At 35.1% G+C, this 24,665-nt stretch overlaps 1 protein-coding gene across 2 annotated transcripts; it reads right to left on the bottom strand.

Moving 5' to 3' along the window:
* Positions 1 to 777: 777 nt before the first annotated feature.
* LOC134249203 (vitellogenin-2-like) lies at positions 778 to 18,772 on the bottom strand. Of its 2 annotated transcripts, XM_062731579.1 has the most exons (30): positions 18,680 to 18,772; positions 17,570 to 17,599; positions 15,819 to 15,964; positions 15,414 to 15,562; positions 14,128 to 14,323; positions 13,717 to 13,893; positions 13,407 to 13,552; positions 13,013 to 13,235; positions 12,600 to 12,769; positions 12,140 to 12,305; positions 11,030 to 11,299; positions 9,701 to 9,892; positions 9,142 to 9,359; positions 8,957 to 9,048; positions 8,709 to 8,833; positions 8,446 to 8,613; positions 8,181 to 8,304; positions 7,832 to 8,090; positions 7,390 to 7,552; positions 7,137 to 7,268; positions 6,391 to 7,005; positions 3,505 to 6,297; positions 3,194 to 3,388; positions 2,786 to 2,941; positions 2,516 to 2,675; positions 2,269 to 2,429; positions 2,015 to 2,154; positions 1,819 to 1,927; positions 1,468 to 1,669; positions 778 to 1,347 (listed from the first exon to the last, which is right to left on the bottom strand). In XM_062731579.1, exons 1-30 carry the CDS (start codon positions 18,720 to 18,722, stop codon positions 1,067 to 1,069), a joined length of 8,001 nt encoding a protein of 2,666 aa, XP_062587563.1. In that variant the 5' UTR covers positions 18,723 to 18,772; the 3' UTR covers positions 778 to 1,066. The 2 variants fall into 2 exon arrangements, with proteins under 2 accessions (XP_062587563.1, XP_062587564.1); XM_062731580.1 differs by lacking the exon at positions 17,570 to 17,599 and having other exon boundaries at positions 18,680 to 18,737.
* Between the last annotated feature and the right edge of the window lie 5,893 nt (positions 18,773 to 24,665).

Below are 24,665 nucleotides of genomic sequence, written 5' to 3'. Positions count from 1 at the left end.
GAGTAAAGAGTCAAAATAGATCCCGAAACGCTGATCATTTTAAGAAAAAATGCTGATTGGACGATCACTGTCGATCCACTCCATCCCAACTTTATTAACACAGTAGACCAAGGCTTTATGAGGTGAGTAGCGTATCAGAAACACTTGGTTAGCGAAGATGTTGATCCCATCTCTGATGTATATATTTCATTAACAGGCACTGTTGCCCTTTGGGTTTGAAAAACCTCCTCATGTCAGAAAAGATTTTAAAGATAACAGAAAATAAAAATATATGTACCAGGTATTATCTTTCGTGTCTTTTGCATTTGAACAGAAATTTTAAACATTAATTTTGTTTGCATTAAAGCTTGTATGTATATACATGCATTCAGATTAATGCATTAGAAAATATCAAAACGTAATCAATTTTTCATTGAGATAAGTGTTTAATTTAACCCCGAAACAGGAGGAAAAAGCATGAAATAATTTTCGTGCATGATTTTGTTTCGAATAAGTCAAATAGTATGAATTTAAATCTTACATTTTAGGAATATCCTTTTCAGGACTTGTCCTACTTAGCTGGAAAGTACAAAATCATTTTAATAAGGAATGTGATTGATGATGAGGTTGATTTTGCGGAGAATGAATGATAACCCTTCAATAAAGATGTCATGGGGTAAGTCCATTTCTTTTTATATGTATTTCACACTAACGTCATCTTCGGGTAGAAGTCGACAGAGTGAAGCAAGAATACTCGTACTCAAGAAATTTGTAACTTGTTCATAAGGTAAGACTTGATTAGAATTTTAACTGCTGCATGCATTTTTATTCACAATACACAGAATACAATGGTAATAGCAACAATCTGCTGCACAATAACTATAGACTAGAAAACCCGTTACCATGAAGACCACAATCTACACTAAATAATGTACATGTTCATATACTCGCAAGTGATTATAAAACCTCAGCGGTCAAAAATCTTTTTGATATGATACATCGTCCATGCCCTATATATAATCGCTCATTTTGTATTGCGTGCATAATTAGATATAGGAAAAGGAGTGTCAAAAAGTCCGAGAGAAATTTATATTTCTCCACAACTCGTGGGTTCCTGCACGTATTCCGAGTAATCGGCTTGGTGCGACTTCAGCTCCGATACAGGGCCCTTGTAGCTGGCTTTCTTCAATGCCTGGGCTTTGACACTGTCATGCTCATAACATACCATGGGGACGGCCTTAGATTTGGGATCGTTTTGTTTACATTGGGATGGACAGCTCTTCACGGGATTCTGGGAGAAACAAAGCTGGGATACGCCTTTGTTTAAACGTGTTCGTAGAACAGTTTCAGGTTTTAATTGACATCGTGCTGTGGGGAAAAAAAACTTCATCAAATTAAGTTAATCTTGAATTAACTTATTCATAGATTTCATGATGCAGATCGATATTTATGGTCTGAAAATTTTGAAACTTTTGAAAGGACACTCACATGGTGATGACGAATTCTGATGCTCATTGCATTTCTTCTGTACACTTCCAGAATCACATTTACTGTCAGGGATTAAATAATCAAGAACCAAACAACTGGGATCGGATCGATCAACTCTCTGCGGACTTTGATAATCATTTCCTTGCTTTCCGTCATAGTTTCCACAGAGACCGCAAACTTGAGAGTAGTAAAACGGGGTCATCTGAAAAAGAGACCATGCGGGCAAAGTGAACAATGACATGCCAGCAACATCAAACGAATAAACGTTAAAATGTATGTCATCAAAATCAACATCATCAAATTGTAAAAAGATTCAAACACAACAATTAAATGCGTATTCTTAAGACTAACCTTGATGGATATTTTCTGACCGTCCGATGTAACCTGTACTCCTTTTCTTGATGACGATACGGAAACCTTATTTTGTTGACGTCTAATTTCTATTCTGGAAGCTTCGCTGCTGAAGTAGAAAGGATGAAAAAAAAATACAGATATAGACAGTTTCTAAATGATAGATTACAGATTAGGAAAGGAAGATATTTGGTACCTGCTCACGGATGATGCTTCTTTAACGCTGATTGCGGAGTCAGCTGGAACGTCTTGTTTTTTGCCGTCTACTTTAACCTCTAAAGATGAGGCCACTGGAACAGTCTCTATGCGTTTACCTTCAAGATGAACCTCAACAACCTGCGAAGGAAAAAAAAAGATATTCGTGAAATGTATAAAGGATTTCTTACGAAGTAATACGCAATGTAAAGCATTATAGTCTTTAAATAATATTTTTATTCCTTTCATACACACTCTTTTTGAGGGATCGGATGAGTCCTTTCTGTATTTAATGGCGAACTGCTTAGCAGAAGAACAATCCATGGACAAAATGACTTCGCAATCCTTTGTGTCTGGTATGCTGTATTCTCTCCCATCCATTGTTCTAATCCGATTTTGTTTCACCTCGCATTGTCCTAGAGAAATATAAGTTTATTTTTCTGATAGCAGTTATAAGACTGAAAATTTTTACGAATCATAATATATAAGAGAAAGTTCTGACCTGGAAGACGGCTAGTAATGCTAGACATTGTCTTTTGTAGGGGACGTCGAACCCCATCCCTGATACCTTTCACAGATTCAAACAAGAATGGTCCGAAATATGGAATGGCAATTCCTCTCAAAAAGTTGGACTCTTCGGGAAGTTTAAATTCTGCATCAAACTAAGGAAAATACAAAAAAAATCTTTCAGCTCTGTGAAAATATTTAATGCGTGAAATTGAAACTCGTTTGAGTTTAGTCTATTGAATGCCCCGGATGATTGTTATCTTACTTGTCTATTGTTTCTCCTGAAATTAAGAAGAATTTCCAATCTGTCTTTAGGACAGAAGGAGTGAGGATACTTTGTGAATAAATGTCGATACATTATTGCTTTCATTGCTTCATGTGACCACCAAGCAAATTCTTCTAAACTATGAGGTATTCCTTCCTACAAATGAAAAAAGTATACAAAATTGGAATGTCTCTCCTTGTGATGACTCAATGTTCATGGAATTTGTGGGTATCCATAAATTAACATCTTTCACAAATTGAGAAACTTATGTTTCAGTCTGAGAGTCATCTTTCCTTTCGTAGAAATTTTAACGCATGAACACACGAACCTATAAAATCTAAGAAACCCACGAAAAATGGCCTCACAAATTTTAATGATTCTACACTATTTTTAAGAATAATTTATTACCCTTTCATAATGTACACGGACGTGCAGGTGACGAATCATGTTCATCTCTGAGCTGAGTTTAAGATAAGCTGACGTCACTTCTTCAGACCCATCTCTAATTTCCCTCAGATATTTTTTTGTTACACTGCTTCTATCTAGTGGCGATTTCTGTGCCCTTTCCCATAATAACTGCTCTAACGAAGGTGTTCCTAGAATCTTCAATGGAACATTTTATATTCAATTTTGTATCGATTCAAAGTAAAAAAAAAACCATGTGGCAAATAGCAAATTTTAGTAACAAAGAAATTAAAAGTGTATTTCATAAAAAATACCTGAACTTCGAAACTTTTCCTTTTTTCACCTTCGGCCCCGTACTGTGCCTTTATCGATATACACATTTCTCTGTCAGTTTCTGCTTCTAAATCTCCAAGTGCAGACGACTTGGCTCGACTCCTTGACTTTTGTTTCTGACGAACGCTTTGGCTTCTATCTGATTGCTGACCGCTTGATTGCTCTTTAGACGAACTTTGATCACGGCTTTGTTGGGAATCAACGCGACTTGGTTGTTGTACACTCTTGGACTTCTTTTGTTGATCGTCAGAGGATTTCTCAGACCCCTGTTCTGCAGATTCCTTTTGCGACCTTTGAGATATCTGTTCAGATTTCACGTTAGCACCACGACTGTTCCTCGAACTGTCCTCCCTCTGCCGACCTCCACTATCTTGTTGTTTGTCTTCCTGCCTAGAACCGACAGAAGGTCCACTTTGAGAAGATTGATTCGACTTTGACTTCTGAGATGAGCTAGTTCTCTGTCGAGATTCTTCTTCTTTGAGCTGTTGAACCTTCTTCTGTAGCTCTTCCAACCTTTTCTCCTGAGTTTTCAAATCGGCCTGAATGGTCTGTTTCTCGTGTGGACTCATATTTGATTTTGGTACTAGTTCTTTTACCTTCTCGACAATTTGTTTTTGGATTTCGATTCTTCGCAACGGTTCCTTAGTAGTATCAGCTACCTTCTGATGGAGTTGATTTGATCTAATATCACTTTCTGCCTTTTCAATTTCATCTTGGACGGCTTTACATTTAGTAGCTAATTCTGTAATAGTTGTTGACTCAGGCTTTTTAGCAGCCTTAACATGATCCTTTTCAACATCCTTCACTTTCTGCTCAGTTTTTATTTGCATTGATCTAATCAACTCAAGCTTATTGTGGACGGCCTGAAGCTTAGAACTATCAGATCTACTAAGACTAGAAACAGATCTTTTCGAGTCAATTGATTTTCGTATACTTCTCATTATTTGGAGATACTCAAGTTTTTCCGTCTCAGCCTTCTCTTCGAGTCTTTTTATTCTTGAGTCCACTGCATGAGAACGGGATACAGATTGAATCAATTGCTCTCTGGCACGCTCAGCAACCAATCCCAGCAAACTTTGCTGCATTTGTGTAACTTCAGCAAGTTTAGATATAACGTCTAATGGACTTTGTTTTACACTTCTTTGTTTCATTAAAGACACTATTTGTTTGCCTGTTTCATCTAAAATCTCCATGCATTGCTGCACCCTTTGGACTGGTTGGACATTGTCTGCACTAGGTTTATCAGAGGATGATCCTGCACGAACTAGCTGCTGAGAAGCGATTACTTGTGACAGCTGAACTCTTCTAAGACTTCTAAGTACAATCTGCTCTTGCTGAGAATGTTTTCCTCTAGCAATCACTCTTTCTTTCTCATGTCGAGTTTCTACTGCCAATACTTTTAATATTTTGTCATTTTCTCGTTTCAACTGTTCCAACAATATACTCGTTTCTTTTATTTCTTTCCGAGTTTGCGGTTTGGACCGTTGCCTCTTTATTCTCTGTTCTAAACATTTGGAGATTTGTTGTTGTTGGACGGCAGCTTTTAGTAATTTTACCCGTTCTTTTTCAATACTAAGGGGAGATGAGGTCGTCGCTTCTTGACGAATCTTTTCATTGACTTCCTTAGCTATACGAATTGCATCCTCCAATTTCTTCTGGTCAATATTTTTCGCGCCCTCTGCTTTTTCTTTCGACACTGAAAGCTCCCGAATTGCCTCCCGCTGACTCTGTAGAAGACTCGATACTGATTTAGACAAAGGAGACTGGCTTTTCGACTGAGAGAGTGAGGTACTGTCTTGTGATTGTTGAGGTGTCCTCTGCGATTGTTCCTGACTTTCCCGTGACTGCTCTGACTGTTGGGATGATTGCTGAGACTGTTGCTCCTGCTGTTGGGACTCTTCAGACTGTTGCTGTCGTTGTGTCTTTTGTTGAGATTCCTTAGCCTTTTTCGAATCAACTTCAGGTTGAGAGGGAGACTGAGAGTCTGACTTTCTGGGTTGCGACTCAGAGGAATCCCTTTGTTGTGATTCTTCTGATTTTCGTGGCTTTTGTTGTTGAGAGGAATCCTTAGTCGGTACTTCAGGGATGTGTGGAGATTGGGGATCAGATTGAGAACTTTGAGAACCCCTCTGTGAAGAACTTTGACGTTGCAATATCTTTCTCAGTGATTCTCTGTTAGTTTCTAATGATTTCTTGAGAGATTGTTGATCTTTCGAAGATAATGCCCTCATTGAGGATAGGACTGATTCCTCAATTCTTTGCTCAACTATTTGTTGAAGTAATGCAGAGTATTTTCGTAGAATATCTGATTCTTCACTGCTTGATACCGACCGTGACTCTCTGTCTAAAATTTGCTTAACCTTTTCTGACCACTTCAGGACTGACGACAATGTTGATTTTATCCTTTGAAGTTTTAACGGGTCAGATGACCTTCGACGAATATTTTTCACCTCTTTCAGAAGATGTTTTTGTTCTCTTATAAGTTTGATAACCTGTGTCTGAGAACTTTTTGAAGACTCTTCTGTTTGACTCATTTCCGTGTTCACAACTTCGTCGATGATTTCCTGGGTGCTTGTTGAGCTTAAAAGTGTTTTGAGAACTTTAACCTGTTGGCGTGGTACCTCCCGATCAATCAACCTATAGTACTCATCCTCTCCATCCCTTCTTATATGCACCTCTATTTGTTGTTCAACTTCTTTCTGGTATGAGTTAGACAACAATTCTGAAGGTTTTACAAGCCGTGTTGGTAAATTTAATTTGATGGCGATGTCCATCTGAAATCACACAATTAAAGTCTATGTTAATACGAACTAAGAGCAACAGATAGAAAAAATGTTGCTCACATATATGACCAATTTAACTCTTACCTTCCATGGTTTGGTTTCTATTTCTGGAACTGGAGATCTATCTAGAGTCATCAGAATTGAATTGATTCGTGACCTCATGTCAAAACCCGCTGCCATAGAAACTTGCAGATGTCGTTTGATGGATCTTGATTCATCTATTCCAATAAAATTCATTAGAATTCCAACACTATTATTACGTGACACAACTGCTTTCTCTGACTGGACAGATTGTGATTCTTCCAAATGTTGAAGGAGACTTGCCAAGGATGAATCTTTTGATTTGATGTCTTTTGGAGGAGATGAGGATTGTGAAGAAGAAACTGGGATCCGATCAGACTGTCCACCACTTAATAGCGTTAAATAACTGGCTAATTTAGAAATGATTCCATCTTCTCCCGAATTTGAAGCCTTATCTGAGGTTGGTTGGTGAGCAGACTTTTGTTGTTTTGGAACCATCAACTGTACTTGAAATTCCATATATTTCTGAGGATTAATTCCTGGCGATAGGGTAAGAAATAATTCCTGTTTACCTATCATTGGGTAATATGGAATATTCATCTCAAAATCGCTTAAAACAGCTTGTCCGCTCAATCCTACTTCGAGACCCAAACTTCGCTTACCCCAGGAAATTGACAACTGTAAAATAATTACATTAAAAATTAGTACAAGAAAAAATCATTTCAGATTGAGTTTTAAAACGTGGATATTTAAACGATGACTTCATCGAAATTAATGCATATATCTTACTGCATATTGTATTCACTTACTGGCATGACCTTTGCACCTTTAGCAGCCCTGATAATTTGCGTTTCTCTTGGTGCAGGATACTTCGTTATGTCAGATGGGTTATCTTTGAAATACGTTGATGGAGATATTTCCATCTTTGCTATTTTCTCATTCTAATGGAAAAAATCATAACATTATGCTTTTCTTCTCAATTATATTGAATAACAGTAATTGCAATGTTAAAATGTAAAAACCATGTCAAAATTTATGCAGATATATACCAGTATATCTTACCAATTTCTCAATATTGACTTTAGTTATAACTTTGGCAGTAGCGAGGTTAAAAGAAATGGAGAGCGAAAGAGGCGTCTCTGCACGTGCCATAGATTTAATAGAGACTCCAGCTTTAAAGTATTCTGCATCGATTTCCATTTCCCCTCGCATGTCAACCAATACACTGAGAAAAGAAAATGCTCTTACATATATGGCTTACAAAATTAGTTTACATTCAAATTAAAGCTTTTCATATAACTTTCTATGATTAAAATCTTTTGTACTCAAGTATAAATTTAAATTGTGATATCAATCTTTTTTGTAATTTACGGAAAAGTTCATTTTATATAAAGTAATGATACAAATAATAAGTTCTTATAATTTTAGTCCCAACATTCGCCATATATGAAGATAAAAAAAGATCCTGGCAAGGATTTTAGGACAGAGAATGAAATGAGAATACCTTGGACTGAGTTCTAAATCTAAGCCTAGTTCTCTGGCAGCCTTCCCTGGACGGTTGATCTCAAATAGAGAAGGTACCCCAGAAACTTTGACTTTGCCTGTTACTTTAACTGCAGCTGTTCCCCTAAGTCTCAGGCGGAGCGGGAGACCAGACTCGGTTGGAATCATAGTGTCAGCATCGATAGGTATGAGAGACCGGTGTATGTCCATGTCAATTCCACTCTTCATCTTCTGTTCTGACACACTCAGTAGGATCTTTCCTAGTATAGGGAGATTTTTGTTTGAGGATTTTATAAAAGATCCATAGGAACCAGATTCTTTTGAAAATGTGCTTTGTTAAAAAAGTTTACCTTCTTTGAGTAATGTCTCCACCAAAGTACTACGATCCAAACTGAAGTACTGAAGTTCATTACCCATCATTTTAATGTATAAATGGCCTTTTGGTTCGGGGCTTGTACGAGCTGACACCTTCAGCTAGTAAATATATGATAAGAACGTTTACAATTTTATTTGTTGAAACGTTAAACGTGAAATTAAGATCGTGACGAGAAATAAAGGAAAAAAATATTCATTTCCAAAGATAATGATCATTGCAATACTATCAAAATTCTTTACCTTCTGATGGATTTGACTGATCGGGTCACTTTGAGTTTGCTGTGACTGTGAACTTCTGCGAACTCGCTGTTTGAGAACATCTACAACTGATTTCCCTTTGGTAAGTTCACCAAGTGGTCCAACCATTTTCGAAAGAAGTGTTTGCAACCCCTCTGTGTTGAATCCAATCTTAGATTGTATGAAAAAAGGACAGTAAACTAGTAGTGAGCACACTCCTCAAAGTTAAATAAAGCATACCATGTCAGAATAAAATACAATGTTACCTCCATGAAATTGACTGAGCTTCCCAGTACATGCGTATTGAGATGTATAGCACCAGCTCTTGGGATAAACTCTTCTGGGGAAGTTATTAAACCAAGTTCTGCAGCTGCCCCTAGCTTCACTCTATCTATATTTTCACCAAAACCAATCAGATGTAACGACCAAAACATATTCAGTAGTGATACAGAAGACAGAAATCAATTAATATAAAATGTTTAGTGTTGGAGGAATCGAGACCCTCATATTTTACCATTGTATCCAGAGAACTGAAGAAATCGTGAATATTGAAACATCGGACTAAACTTCTTTGCAAATCGCAAGGCCAATGTTGCATTCTTTGCCCTGATGATAAAATATGAAAGTAGTCATAAGTTCATGAAAAAGCAGATCAAAAGAAGAAATGGGATAGAAATATAAAAAAAAACCATGACCTACCAAGACATGAGACACGGATAAGTACTGTTGGACATTTGTTCTAGGTGTGTATAAACAAATGTTCCGACGTGGGGGTTGGTTTCTCTGTGAAGAGAATGGGCGATCATCTCTAGAAGCTGGCGGGAAGGACTTGTCGATGCCAAGACAATATATGAGGATATTCTCACTTCTTCTTTCTCGGTGCGGTCGAAGTATCTGGGTAGCAGGATGGACTGAATCTGTGACGTAAATTAATTGTCATGTAATATCTTCACTTGAGTATTACAATTAAATCATATTCTGGCTTTTCCTTTCAGTTTTATTCAAAACGCAAGAAATTTTTTCAATAGAATATTTGCTCCTTGGAGTGAGCCCTTTCATAATAACTTCAAAAAAATTGTTCAGATTTCTTATATTTAATAATTAATGAAATGCGATTGTACGTGAATCCATATAAGTTTCGAAATACTTAAATTTATGCAATGCAGTGCTTCGGATTACTGCTATCCACAAAGCAGGCAAAAGAAGGACTTATGATGTCACTGTACTTTGGAAATAAACAGGATTATAAATCACTCACATCTTGAGGGTGCTGACTGGTGAGTTTTCGCAAACTGTAGATTGCCTGAGCTCGGAGTAGCTGGGGTTGGGATTTGTCTTCAATGTAAGTTCTGATACTTGGAATCATCTCTTGCATTCCGGAGTTTCCTGCTGTTTTAAAGCTTAAGATTTTATCGTCCATGTCAGTGGATTTCATTAAACTCTGGATTTCCTGTTGAACAAAAAAGATTTATTTGGTTTTGTTTCTCGCGAAATATTTTAGGTCTGGGCAAAACGTATTGGACTGATTCTAAATACTTTCAAGTATAAATGTGCAAATAGTATCAAAAGATTAGATTTACCCTTAAAACACAAAAAAATCTTAAACTTTTCGAGTGTCGAATGAAATATGTGAAGATGACAAAGAGTATTCGAACTCAAAAGTCCATTAAACATTACAAAATAGGAACGGAGCACGCACGGACCTCCAAAACATCAGAGGTAGGATTAGGTTTATGGACGAGTGAGCATCCCCTGCCGACCGGCAACAACCGCCGTGTGCTCCTTGTCATATTCGGGCGAAAAAACAACGGGGAAATCCATGGACAACTCAGTGTGCAAATAATTGCCGAACAATCAGTATTAAAAAAGTCAGTCAGCACTTGACATAATAAAATTGTAACTGCTGACAAGGTCATTGGTTCGACCATAGAAATTACGAAATGATGACTTTAAACGAGACTGTTTATATTTTTGTGTCATCAACTTGTTTGTCAATAACTTACCTCGTTTTAGATTGATTGTATGTTGTTTTACGTCCCATTCGAGAATTTTTCACTCATAAAGAGACATCATCATATACCGGCGAAGGGCTTCAAATATTGACCTTTACTCGGCACTCAAGGTCATTGAGCAGTGAGGGATCTTTAATGTACCAACGCCTGTCGTGATACGGGGCCTCAGTTTCTAAGGTCTCATTCGAAGGACCCGCAACTTTTACTTCAAAATGCAGAGCAAGTAGAACAAGCTCTTCTGTTTCGAATCGACTGAGAGATATAAACTCTGTATGTAGGTGGCAAAGGTATGTTGCTGTATAAGTAAGGGAAGCTGACGGTTGAAAAGTAAGTCATCACGTTATCACAAGGCTTTGCTGTAAGATAACTATTAAAGTCTTTTTCTAGTAAAAGATCCACATATGAAACAGATGTGTCATACTTTGGGCCCTGGCATCTTATAAAGAGTCTGTAGCAATAATTAAACATACCGAAGGAAAAAAAAAGAAATTTAAAAAAAAAGCTCGTATTGTATTGATATTTATAAATAAGTGTGATTAGTATTCGAAAAATTTGAAATAAGAAGAGAAAAACACCTTGACAATTTCCTGTCTTATTCTTGTGTAAATACTCTGTTGTTTTCTCTTTCTATCCCCCAAATCTCTCCTTTTGGACTTCAGTTTTTTCCTGCTTTGGGAGTTTGACACAGTAGACATAAGAGTATTAACGATGTTCTCCTGGCGCGCCATCTGGCGGGATCTTCTCTGTTCTTCCTCCCTAAGTTTACCAGCTACCGCTCCCAGACACAGGAAGGCTGCTCTCTTCAACATTCGGTCCTGAGAAACTTGGGTACTCTGTGTTAGTTCCTGTTGAAGAATATACGAATTTCATAACTTTTGAAAAATACCAGGTATTGCAAGTAGGAACATACCAGAATTCGCTGTATTTGAATCAGGAGATTTTACGATTCCATTTTTCAAAACTCTCAAATTTATATCAGAGATGCAAGGAATTTTGCCAGTGAGTACATGTATTTCAAGTGACACTCTGAATATCGAAAAATACTACAAAGCTGTTACTTCCTGCATAAATAATTTGATGGAGACTATTATGCGCCGACATATACAGTTAGTCAAAGCCGAAGATGACAGCAGCTTTACAAAGAAAGGTTCTAATAAGCTTCAGTGTTTCCGAGGATTGTCGTAGAGAACAAACGCAGCCCGCCGATAAAGACTGAGCTCACTGGAATGTATACAGACAGCTCTGTCATCATTGGCTGGCCACCGATTGTCTTCATCTTTTTCCTCATTATGAAAATAATGTGGTTTTTTTTTTCGAATTGGAAAGAAAAGGTTCAGAAAGAGGCATTTTTATCGCATTACATGCAAGTAAGCAAAAAGAGGTAAAAAATTGATAACTCATTAAAAATAGATTCTAACTTTCTACCTTGTATAAAATGTTCAGTAGGACAATAAGGTATGTAAGGACACATAAAGCGTGTAAAAGAATGGCAGAGGTTAACATACGCAAAAGGGTTAAAACAAAGCTGCTTGGAAACTTTATTTCTATTTTTGGTAGAGTGCTAATAAAGACCACATAAATAATGACTACTAGTATCACACTAGAATATTACGGCTGATGATTTAGCCACGAAGAGAACACAAGTTTTTTTTCAATGTGTGATAAGTTAAATCGTATAAGGTTACCAGAAGTGTTTTGGCAACAAGAACTTCTGGTCGAGCTGACAGAGAAAGAATGTTTAGAGCGATGGCGGCCTGAGGTTTAGAGATCTGGTCGTTCTTGATAGCGTCCCTTAATACTTCTGTAGCAGGGGAGGTACCAGCTGACGGTAGCAAGTCCATCAACATCTTTCTGTAATGTTTTACAAAACAAATAAAGAATAATTTGAGTATTTTTTTCTTCTTTATTCAATGGCTTAACACAGCTTTACTCAATATAAGACACATTCTCATGTTCAAAGTTTTGCAATTTCAGATGTTCTTGGTTATTGTTTCTAAAACAAATGGTCAAATATTCTTGTTAAAATTAATATTCTGGTTCACTGAAATATTGAAATACATGTCGATGAACTAAATGAAGAGCACAGTAGTAATCAAACAGGTTTTTTGGGGCATTTAGAGATTCATTTCAATTACAACAACTTACAATTTCTTCTTGTCTGCAGATGCACTTTGGACTGTTTCACGGAAAACGGCTTTGAGACTCTCTGCATCTGCCTTTCGGATCTCCTCTAGAAGTGACATTAGAAGTGGACCAGCCTCTTCCTGGATTGTTGGTTTCATGAAGGTTTCCAACATTTTCAGCAGTTTTCGGATCTTGAAATTGTAAACGAATGAAATGCTTTTAATTTTTGGATATATTTTATTATTGGTTAGAAACTTAGAATGGAGGCATTAAATACCAATTAAAACGAAGACACTTTATAGAGATATAATCTTTATTGGCCCGATGCTTGCTTGCATCCAAACCTTTTAATCAATTGATCCATCTAAATAAACCTATAAATACATTTCCCTCAACTTGTTTAATGAATGCAGATGGAAATTTTAAGGGAGTACCCTTTCTTTTGCCTGGTCTGCACTTTTCTGCGACTGTTTGCTGAGCACCTCTGATGCTGGACTTTGACTGGAAGGTGGCGATTTTTGTGAACTGCTTGAGGATTCATCGCGCGATTCAATCTCGCGAGACTTGAATTGAAGCCCAGAGCTAACAGTTTTGGGACTGCTTGGCTGAGATAAAATCTCTTTGACATCCATCACTTTTATCAGATTTAACGTCTGGCTACAAATAGATAAATCTTTTACAGTTATGGCACGTTTACTTTGTTGAGTTGTCAATGTTCTTCACAAGTAATACTCACTATCATGACTTTAGAAAGAAATTTCATTTACTAGTATTTCAGTGCATGTTGAAACTTGTATTCGGCAATATACAAATTATAATTTCGCGTACTTCAAATATGTCACAACATTCCCTCCTTTGTCGGAATATGGTGTGAAGACGTGCTGACTTTCAGAAATAGCACTCTGGATCTGAAACATCCTCGTGTTTCCCCTTATTGTGTACATGACCTGCGAGGCGGATCTCAGTGGGTCTGACTGTAGAAGAAAATGGGATTGACACTGAATTACAAAGTTCGGCTTTAGTGAACAGTTTGGAGTCGACTATAGTTATGAAAACTATAACCATAAACATGTATCAAAAGTGTGGCAAACTAGTGTACAGAACTCAACATGCTGCATTGTTTTAACGAATATCTTACCCATTCTTTGACACATTCGGCACACTTTTTCCCGTGGAACATGGAGGAAAAGTACATTGGTCGGTCCAGACAGTTGTCGTAGTTTCTGACTTTCGTTATATACATAACTGGATCACCACTACTTGATGTGCGAGGACTGGCTTTGTATAGAGTTTCACATTCACCACCAATGCTGGGCTGTAATATAATAATCATATAAAAAGGAGACGGTTAGTGCGTGGTTGGGTAATCTTGATACTCTGTTAAGTCGTTTATCAAAACGGCAACTTTAGGAATCAATTTTCCTCATCTTTTAATTGAAAATATATTAAAATCATTTTCATTTTATTGCCTGGAACATTCATCAGTATATTAGCACAGTGTATTTGTTCTGGTAACTGACTTCATTTCAATGCTCATCAACAAACCTACCTCCATAACCTTATACATGGAATCCTCGTTCGAAGACTGGGGACGCAGAACTCGAGGGATGGAACTGCTCTGGTCTAGCTGCTTCCTCTTATCCAAGTTGACTTCCAGGATACTGAGAAGACCTTTCTTAACATTGACCGACCACTCCGGGTCGTCTGCTTCTTGCTTGATTTCGCGGACGTTGCCACGGACATACCTTTGGAGAAAAATGAAAATCCCAAATGGGAGAATACTGCATGCCGTTATTGCACCATAAAAAGTTAAAGACCAGAATTCTCGGATTTGTTTATTACCCCCTACACTTTCTAAAGAAAGTTGGGGTTTCGTGTTGTTATCATGGTCTGTCTGGCGGTCTGTCAGTATATCTAGAATTTCAAACAACTTTTACATCTTAAACATAGCCTACTCATCATAATTTAGAAAAATAATTGATGATGTCTTTGGAAACGATTATGAAATTTTAATTTTTCACCTTGGGTATCAAATAGGGACAAAAACAGTATTTTTCTTCAAAAACTTTTTTTAATTCTTCTTACATCTATCCCCGGGGCCAATGAATATTTTGGAATGTGATTGGGAATGTCTTTTAGAAATGCAACAAGGTTTCAGAATTCCGACCTTTCACCCTTGGGGTGATTGGGGTCGAAAAAATTGACTACAAAACTCGGATTCTTAAAGATCTCTAAAAATTTTTGCTTTAATAATCTTTAGGAACATGTTTTAAAGTGTAGTTGTCAATAAGGTTTTTAAGAATTTCAGTTTTTACACTTAGGGCGACTGGGAGTACAGATTTGTCTTTTTCTACCAAAAAAAACATGGTTCCTTGAACTCCTCTAACAGTTTTCCAGTAACTCATTCCTATTTTGGGAATATCCCTTAGTTGCGCAATAAGGTTTCGAATTTTTACACAGCAGAGGAATTTGAAATTAAAAGAATAATTTTTGTCATTTTACACTATGATTGGATATGCGAATTTCGTTTTTACCTGTTTGGAAACCATTTTTGTATTTATCAACTCATCTTTTAGAATTTGATTGGGAGTGTCCCGAAGATGTGCATTGGATCGAGCAATTCTGGCAAAAAATTAAATCTTTAACAAAAACCTGGTTCCACACCAGAACACCTGTTCGTTTTGGAAACCATTTTTGTCATGATGATTGATGGTGTCTTGTAAATGTGCAATAAGGTTTCGAATTTGGAATGGGGGATGCGTAATTCTTTTTTTCATTTTAGAGGACTTTACACTGACTTTATAAGAAGATTCTCATTTTGTTGCATTGACTTACAGGAAGTTGATGGGTCTAGACAGGTCCTTTATCATCTGATCAGCATCCTTGCCTGTGAGGGGCCTGAACAGATTCTCGGGCACCTGTTGTTGGGTTGGGTTCACCGATTCAATCGGGTCGTTAATCTTTGCTAAGACGATTTTGTCCAGCTAAACAAAATGTAAATGCATTATGATCAGTTCTACACATTTGTTTTAAGTCCCAACACTGTATTTTATCAATGACAATAGATTAATCACGCAGATTAATTGAGGATACCAAACAATTCTGTGAACTCAATTTTCTGTTTGCTCTGTTAGTTCTTCGGTTTTAAACTGTACAATTTTTAGAACCACCATTACTTAAGTGAAAGAGATAAGAAAATACATAAAGCAATTTTTTATACACAAGTATTAGACAGCTAACCTGTAGTGTGGCCGAGGATCGGGAGCGGAACTGAATTCTGACGTTACATTTTAACTTCATTCCAGAGTAAATTGTGCTTCCCTGAGGTATTCCAGTTAGTGCTTGTGTTTCATATTCATACAGATATTCCTTATTTCTCTCGTACGCTAAAATCATAAGGCATTTATGAATGCTAATATAACTATTTAATATAACAAAAATTAGGCAAGCTATTCACAAACAAGTTGATGGAATAAGAATATCAACTGTCTCGTTTAAACTCATCATTTAGCAAGTTCACGTCGATATGTACAGTGACCTTGTCATCACATACAATCTGTCATTACATCGAATGCTGACTGAAGTCTGCAAGATTGTTATTTACACATCAAATTGATTGGATCTTTTTCATTTTTTTTACTTTTTTCTATAATAACAAATGCGCCTGGCTTTCTCTTCCCTGTCACCTGATTTCCACCTCCTCTTTTCTGTTTAGAGGTCTGTGTTTGCCCTGCTCCTGATTTGTATTGCTTAAATAGACCTTTGTGAGTATGAATACTGTTCGATATCTTCAAATTTCATGGCTATTTTTAATTATTCTCCAAATTATTCGCTAGTCACTTTTTTTTTTATCATATTTTATGATGTATGATAAAATTTCATGGTAATTCGTTTCAATGTTTGCAGAGAAAATTAAGCTCACGTCTTAGTTTAGTCCTTCGAAAAAAAAGGAAAGAGACAAAACATGTATTTGCATTGGAGTGCATTTCAAATTTTATAGACATGTGACATTTTCCCCACATACTTAGAATCCTTTGAGATTCTTTCACTCATATAGATTCGTCACTTGGCGGTGGAGAGCTGCAAATTTCATCTGCACGATTCAGTGTGTACTAACAATCAGTGAAACTCGTCAACATTTAATTTAATGATAAATTGTGTTTGCTGATATGGTCATTGTATCGACCATAGAACTTACGAAATATGACTTTAAACAAGACGACAGCTGATATTCTTGTTTCAGCAACATGTTTGTCAATAACTTACCTCGTTTTAAAAATCATTCATATAGAGAATGCTTTTGAGATCAAATCAAGAGAGATATAAACTCCGTATGCAGGTTATGAACGTTTATTGCTGCATAAGTAAGGGAAGTTGAAAACTTAAAGTCAATTTCGTTTGTCATAAAGCTTGGTTGTTAGATTACCATTAACGTCTTTTTCAAGAAAAAATATCTAAATATGAAACAGATGTGTCAGACTTTTATTTCAAGCTGACTGGGACATGGAAATAACCAGTGTTAATTGGCAATACGTCGTCGATATATATTAAAGATGAGTTGAAGACCACCACCAAAAAAAAGTAGGTCTGCTTATAACGGGGCGCAATTGGCACACAATGGAATTCCAAAGATTGTTGGTAAACCTTCATGGTCTCCAAAAAACCACATAGATATTGTCAATCAGAAACTCAAGCATCTTTTTAAATTTCAAAGTACAAGGTGTGTACAATCAGAACCTTTATTTAACAAAATAATTTTGTAAATGGGCAAAGACAGGGTGAGTAAATTTACGAGTTCCATTTTTATTGAAAAAGCAGCTGTCAATGACAGAAAGCGTGGACTTCAATTTATCAGGGGAATGGTTGCATATAAAGTTAAAAAGTCGTAAGTTGCTAAGAATCAAAGCATGCAGAATTCAGCTGTGATACGATTTATACCGTATAAAATATATAAAGTATTCACATTTAAAATATATTTACAAAATACTCACCGTGACTAGGTTGACTTGGACTTTGCGCGGCTGAAAAAAAGAGGATTTGTTTCAGAGACTATCAGAAATGTTTCCGTTGAAAATAGGACGTTTTTGATCTTTTAATTTAGTCAAATAATTTCTCGAAAACAAAGCTATAGATTTCAAGAATATTACATTTCTTTCTAACCTTTCGCTGTTCAGATGGGCTTTGGTATAAAAATCGGGCTTAAAAACCTCTTATATTTACTTGCATGCACTGTTTATTATATTTTTAGTTTTTCATTTTTTTTTTCATCAAATTATTTTGAATCATATAAGGATTTTACTCGAGAACCGAAAATACTTAAATGCATCTAATATAATATTCATAATAATAAAAGAAATCAAGGACATGTAGTTTTCAGAGAAACTTAAAAGGTCATCTTAATACATGTAAATGTAAAAAATCTCGAATATATTCGAATATCTATCGCACATTGTTGTAGATTGTTTTCATTTTTTTAAATAAGAAAAATGACTGGTTTAACATATTATTTTTGTCGTATTTACCAAAAAAACTAATCCTCTTGGGAAAGAAGTTCTGGATGAAAATGGAGGAAATCGCAATAAACGTTTAGCTAAATTATGTGGTTTTCCCTTTACTAAATAACAGTAAAAGTTTATTGCTGTACAGATTACTAGCAGTGTTTCATATTTGTTTCTTTTGAGTAATTTCTTTATCATCCAGCCAGTTTAAGCACCATTAAAGGAATTCATTTCTCAAGTCTGAGAAACCCTCATGAACTTTTATTTCACAATAGATTTTAGGATTTATACGTTATAAAAGACGAAAATTTTATCGATCAAGTAAAATATCTCTTTTTCAGTTATATCCCGGCCTATTTATGAAAATTTAACAAACAAAATCGTTTGTATGATGAAAGAAAACGTATATACGTGTACTCGTATTTTTTGTTAATGCCTCACGCAAAAAATTAAAAAAGGTAATGCGGTCATTAAAAAAAAATTCAATACATGTTTTACTCTTCCTGTAAAAATTTAATTTGAAAATACTCATGATCAATTTGGCCAAATAAATCACATCATGATTTAATTTGAGGGAAAACTAAAACTTGATAATAATGTTACCTGTCACGGCAGCCGCCGCCGCTACCGCCAGCAGGAGATACATCCCTCTGTGTGACGGGACGGGACAGGGACTCCGGTTTATATACAGAGTACCCTGTCCTTAATGTCCAAAAGCCTCTCTCCAAACCGAGAGGATTATTTATTTTGGTATTTTGTTATGGGAATCTCTCGTGTGAAACTGGTAGATACAGCAGAGAGGCTTTAGGAGGATTTGTCATAACATCCAGTCCGGCTACCTTTTAGTATGCCATGGGAAAAGTGGATTCGTTGTGTTGCAGTATGACTATTATATAAAGTTTTGACAATTCTTTGAACAAAATTTGACAGAATACTTTGTGATACTCTAGTATTTCCATTTTTATATATGCCAAATGTACGTTAGAAAGGTATTTATGACCCACATTTCACGGATATATGATCAGGTATATTGTTTGATGTTTTAAGAAATGATTTTTAATTTGTCTTTGTCTAATTTGAAGCATACGGCTTCAAAGAAAAAAAAACTAGTTCATTGATAAATAAAGTTTGAAATTTTTACTTCTCTGTTTGCAAAATTATTTAAAATGTTGATGTTATAATTTCTAACAGATATATGTTAATTTTTTTCATGGTTCTTAAATTATGTTTACTTGCGTTTTATTGTACAGCGCTTTAGAGTATTTTTTTAATATTTAGCACTTTATATACTCATTTTATTATTACAGTTGTATTATTATTAAAGATTATCTTGAAAATCAAGATTGACCCACTTTCATTTAGTGATTAAAACGAGTGTTATTTACATGCATAATTTTCAAACAATTTCTTTTTTCAAAAAAATGCCTCATTAAAATGTTAAGATTGTTCTATAAAGTAGTAATATATTCTAGGAAGCGTATACAATTATTCCCAGAAGAACATTCGAAGAGATCTTCATTTAAGTTAAAGATCTCTATGAGGCAAAGCTTCAGAGATTCCTGTTAACGATATATCGGTATATTAACGTTATATCCCCGCCTTTGGCAGTACTCTCTTTACAGACCATAAGACGATATGCATCACAAATAATTTTGCAAAAATACAAAAAAGTACATAAATTGCGCCGATTTATCGGTATATCTTTACTTTCTGAAAATGTTGGGTATACATATTGTTTACAGGGAAATTTTCGCCAGTTTCATTTTCGCTCCTTTCGCCCTCTTCGGCGATTATAAAACTGGCAAATTCAATGAAAACTGCATAATCTCATCAACAGAACTGTGTCTGGGGAATTCAAAGTGGTGCAAAATTGTTGCAGGCGTGAAACAGTAAAAATAATCCTAAATATAGTATCGCTGTTCGTCCATCTGTCATACTCCCTTTTTCAACTGTAGGCAACTTGATGTATGGTGCCTTGAACATTACCCTAGGGCCAAAGGGATGTAAAACCCGTGTTTTCTACAAAAACTAGGTTCCTTGAACTCCCCTTACATTTTTCACGGTAGCCATTTCATATTTTGGTATGTGATGGGGATGTGTAATCTAGTTGTGCAGTATACAGTTTCAGAGAGGGAGACTTAGGGATGACAAAAAAAACCCAATGAGCTCACTAAATAATACCCTCCGCCTCCCGTATGAATATAATTGCAGTATCCATGTTTTGCCTGGAAAATCCAAAATATGTGTCGGATCAAAAAGTAAAATAGGAGGTGCACAATGGCAATATGTAATAAACATTCTGTGAAAGTTTCATTAAATTTCCTTCACTGGTATGAGAGGAGTTGCGGATAAGAGATGGGTACCACAAAGCGTAACAGACGGACGGACGGACGGACGGACAGACGTACAGACGGACGGATTAACGATTACTATATACCCTCCCGCTTTTCAAGCGGGGGGTATAAAAAATCACCTCTAACTTCTTAAGATTTTTCACAGTTGTCCATTCACATTTTGAAATGTGATTAGGGGTATCCTCTTGACGTGCAATAAGGTTTCGGAAGTTCGGTTTTCACCCTGGGCTAAAAAAAACTTTTATGTAAAAAATGGTTCTTTGAACTGCTCGCACAATATTTGCAGTTACTAACTCATCTTTTGGAATGGATTATTGGTGTCGTGGTCTCTTGAATATCCAAAATGAATGGTTACTAAGAGCGACGGGACAGGATTCTTTAAATGGTCATATCTCGATCATTTTTGGTCGAATTTGGTACTTGAAACATTTGTTCTAAAGAACCTTCTAAACTTGGTAAGTAGTGTCCAAAATACATATAGATGTAGTTGTCCGAGATATGATATGTTTACGGTTTGTCGCTAAATGTGGATAAATTTGAGATTACTAAGCATAGGGCCAAAATAATGGAAGCAAAATAAGCCACATTACAGACCCTTATTTTGAAGTCATTTGAGGTGTCGGGATTTTGAAAACTATTTCATTCGATGCGGAAAAGAGTGTTAAAAGGATCCCAACACTGAAAACTGCATAAATGACTTTTTAGTGTTTGATTATAGTATTGTTGGAAAAATGAATTTTTGACTGTGACCTCATAGTGGTCTTTTGGATATGTGGAATGAATCGTCACTAAGAGCGACGGGATAGGATTCTTTAAATAGTCATATGTCGGTCAATTTTGGTCAAACTTGGTACTTGAAACACTTGTTTGACTCAGAATTTTACGCTCTTTCAGATGATGTAATTTATTTTCCAATACAATGTTAGCCAAATGATTTCCCTAAGCGCATGCCTGTACAGAGCGTATTGATAAGACCATACGTAGGGCAACTTAGAGGATTGTCACTGTGACCACACAAAAGCAGACCCTCAAAACTTGGTAAGTAGTGTCCAATATAGATATACATGTAGTTGTCCGAGATATGATCTGTGCACGGTTTGTCGCTAAATGTGGATAAATTTGAGATTACTAAGCATAGGGCCAAATTTATGGAAGCAAAATAAATCAATTTCTATTAGTTGTATTGTTTGAACTATTTCGGGATGCGCAAGTAAATGAAAAGTACTTGTTAGGTAACGATATATAAGCTGCTGGTCAGGCGTGAAGTGGTCATCGACGAGCAATCAACCAGTTTCGAACACGCTTTTACCTGTAGCGCGTATGACTGAGTCGAATTTTAGCCACGTGGGTGAGCAGCGGGCTATTCAAGAAGTTACACAGTTTTTACTGAAGATGCATTGATGATAATAGACGACAAAAGCAAGAAATTGTTTACATTTAAATATCGATGGAGAAAAGGTATTTGACTTTCAATATTAAAGTAAGAAATAGATGCCAATATTAAATGCAAATAGATTTTAAAAGAGCAGTTAACTTGCTGGAAAATAACAAAGTTGATAAATTAATCATTTGAATAAAAGAAACTATAGTTTTTACGTATTGATGATAATAGGATTGTTTACATGGATATCAAGACAATTCAATTATTGATGATGCCAATGATGATTTTAAGCTTCGGCAAAGTATTTCAGAGTAAAGAAAAGAAGGTCTGGAGAGAACATCACGAAAAGTACAGTCCTTGACAGTTTCCCGCTCGTATGGGCAGAATTTTGGTAATAACTGCATACACAGCACCTCTTGTCAATTTTATTGCAAGAGTTATTTAACATTTGATTTTGTGCAAAGCATAGGTACTTGAAATATTCCTAGATGGAAGTCGGCACCTTTTTGACTTTAATTAGAGCATTTTTAGAATTGTTATATATATTGTTCACGAATGAAATAATATCATGCAGAGAATGTGTTTTGACTAAGCCAAAGTTTTACAGTAATGTTTTGTGCTTTATTCATTTCCATCCTCCAAAAAATTTATTAATCTAAATTCATACCCATAAAATCAAAAAAAAAAAACAATCTTTTGAATAATTACTTTTTAATATATGTAATGCAAATAAGTGTTTCGTAAAAGAATTATAAAATGTATATTTTCTTCATATAATCTTTTAAAGTGTTGCCAAGGGCAATAACTCCTTGTGTATTCAGGCATTTTAATTGTACATATAATGTAAAATGATTTCTCTGATATTAACATTTCTCATATTTTAGTCTGCGGAACATAATCGTAATTATGTATTTTAACCAAATTTTATGCAATGGTTATAATACTGTTCACTTAAAATGAACTTTTTTAATGCTAACATACATTTTTGTTTAAAGAAAGTCCATTCTTTCATGGATCCGATTTTAATATAAAATTCAGATGATAAAAATTTCTACTAAAACAATTCTATTTGGATGATTGATAATAATATAGCAAGTATGTATTTGTTTATTATAGTGCCATTGTGCATAAAAAGCATCTATGGAAATTAACGCTAAGCATTCTGTTCATAGGATCTATGTACCATTTAGTACATTCACAATCATAAAATTCTTAAATGTCTTAATGGACCTAAAGCTTTTTAATTTTTTTAAACAAACTAATTTGAGATCTATTACTTTTGATTTTAAGCCTATCTCTTTTAAATTTTGACAATTTTGATATTTGGCAAAGAATGATTGTAAAACTTGATATTCCTAAAGTGGGTGTATACATGTTCAAAAGGCTGTTTTGTTAAATTCATCTGGTCAACCATATAAAGTAAGTTTTTGTTAACCTTACATATCATTTTTAATAGTTTTTAAGGAAAATGGAATATAAACAGTTTCAAATTAGATTTTGAGAATTATTGAAAATAAAGATATTTTGAGATTTTTTTCTGATGGACGTGGACAGATTCAACAACAATTTGGTAATGTTTTCTATTGAAAATTTTGAACTATTCTCTTGGCAAACGAATATATTTGATTTTTTTAACTAATATGTTTTATAAATTTGATGTGAATTTAGAGCATAGCTTAATATAATATGATATTATACTTCTTTGTTTAATTTTGTTGGTTCAATTAAAAAAAAAAGTTTGACTGAAATGTTTGAAGATACGTATTATGTACCTACATTACTATTGTCCTATGTCTTAAAAAAATTATAACCTATACATAGTTTGCTATTATTGAGTACTTAAAATCATACTCTGTTAAATTTAATAAATAAATGCAGTTTTTTTCTATTCATAAAATAGTGAGGACTCTGAGGAGAAATATATATCGTTATATTAGCAGATGTTTTTAATTTTGAAATTTGCAATTTAATCATATATTTACCACTGTTAATAGACAATTATAAAATTCAAGTAAATTTATTCTTTGAAACCAATTAATGTATATTATTATGATTATGTTTCAGTTTATTGGAAAGTGTGTAAACAGCTTTGACAGCGCCGTTTTTCTTGATTGGGTAATGTATTATAGCCTTAATCGGGCTTTTGTAATTGAGCCTTTATATGACAATTTTGTTTAAGCCTTAATGGGGCTTTTATAATTAAGCCTTGATTGGGCATTTTTTAAATTAAGCCTTAATTGGGCTTTTGTAATTTGGCCTTGATGGGGCATTTTTGACTAAGCCTTTGTGGGGCTTTTGTCTGTTAGGCTTGATGTGGCAAATTTGACTAAGCCTTATAGGGCTTTTGTAATTTAGCCTTGATGGGGCAATTTTGATAAGCCTTAATGGGGCTTTTTCTAATTTGGCCTTAATGGGGCATTTTTGACTAAGCCTTAATTGGGTTTTATGAATTAGCCTTAATGGGGCAAATGATTTAATGTGTTAAGCCTGAATTGGGCATTGTGAATAATTTTCTACTGTTTAATAACATTTTATGATTTAGATTATATACTTCTTTAATTAGATGAGTAAAAAAAAGCCTTAAGTTGTTTTGATGGGTTTTGTTTACTCATCATTAATTGTATTTACTAGTATATGAATAAATATTATTTTAAATTTCAGTTCATTTGTAGCTTTTCGCACTGGAAAGAAATTAGAGATTCAGGAGCCTAGACTTACGGACTCGGAACTCTAAATGAAGGATTTAGTATTGAATTTTGGAGTGATACTATACATACAAATACATGCAGATGTTATTTTTGCAGGTTTTGAGTTAAAATCAAATTTCATGCATTGCCTGATAATCCTTTATTGT

Source organism: Saccostrea cucullata, unplaced genomic scaffold (assembly GCF_032062105.1).
Source record: "Saccostrea cucullata isolate Sc308-1 unplaced genomic scaffold, CSIRO_AGI_Scuc_v1 ctg1759, whole genome shotgun sequence".
Classification (NCBI taxonomy): Eukaryota; Metazoa; Mollusca; class Bivalvia; order Ostreida; family Ostreidae; genus Saccostrea; species Saccostrea cuccullata.
The sequence above is the reverse complement of the archived record's forward strand: the minus strand, read 5'-3'. Positions and strand labels throughout refer to the sequence as shown.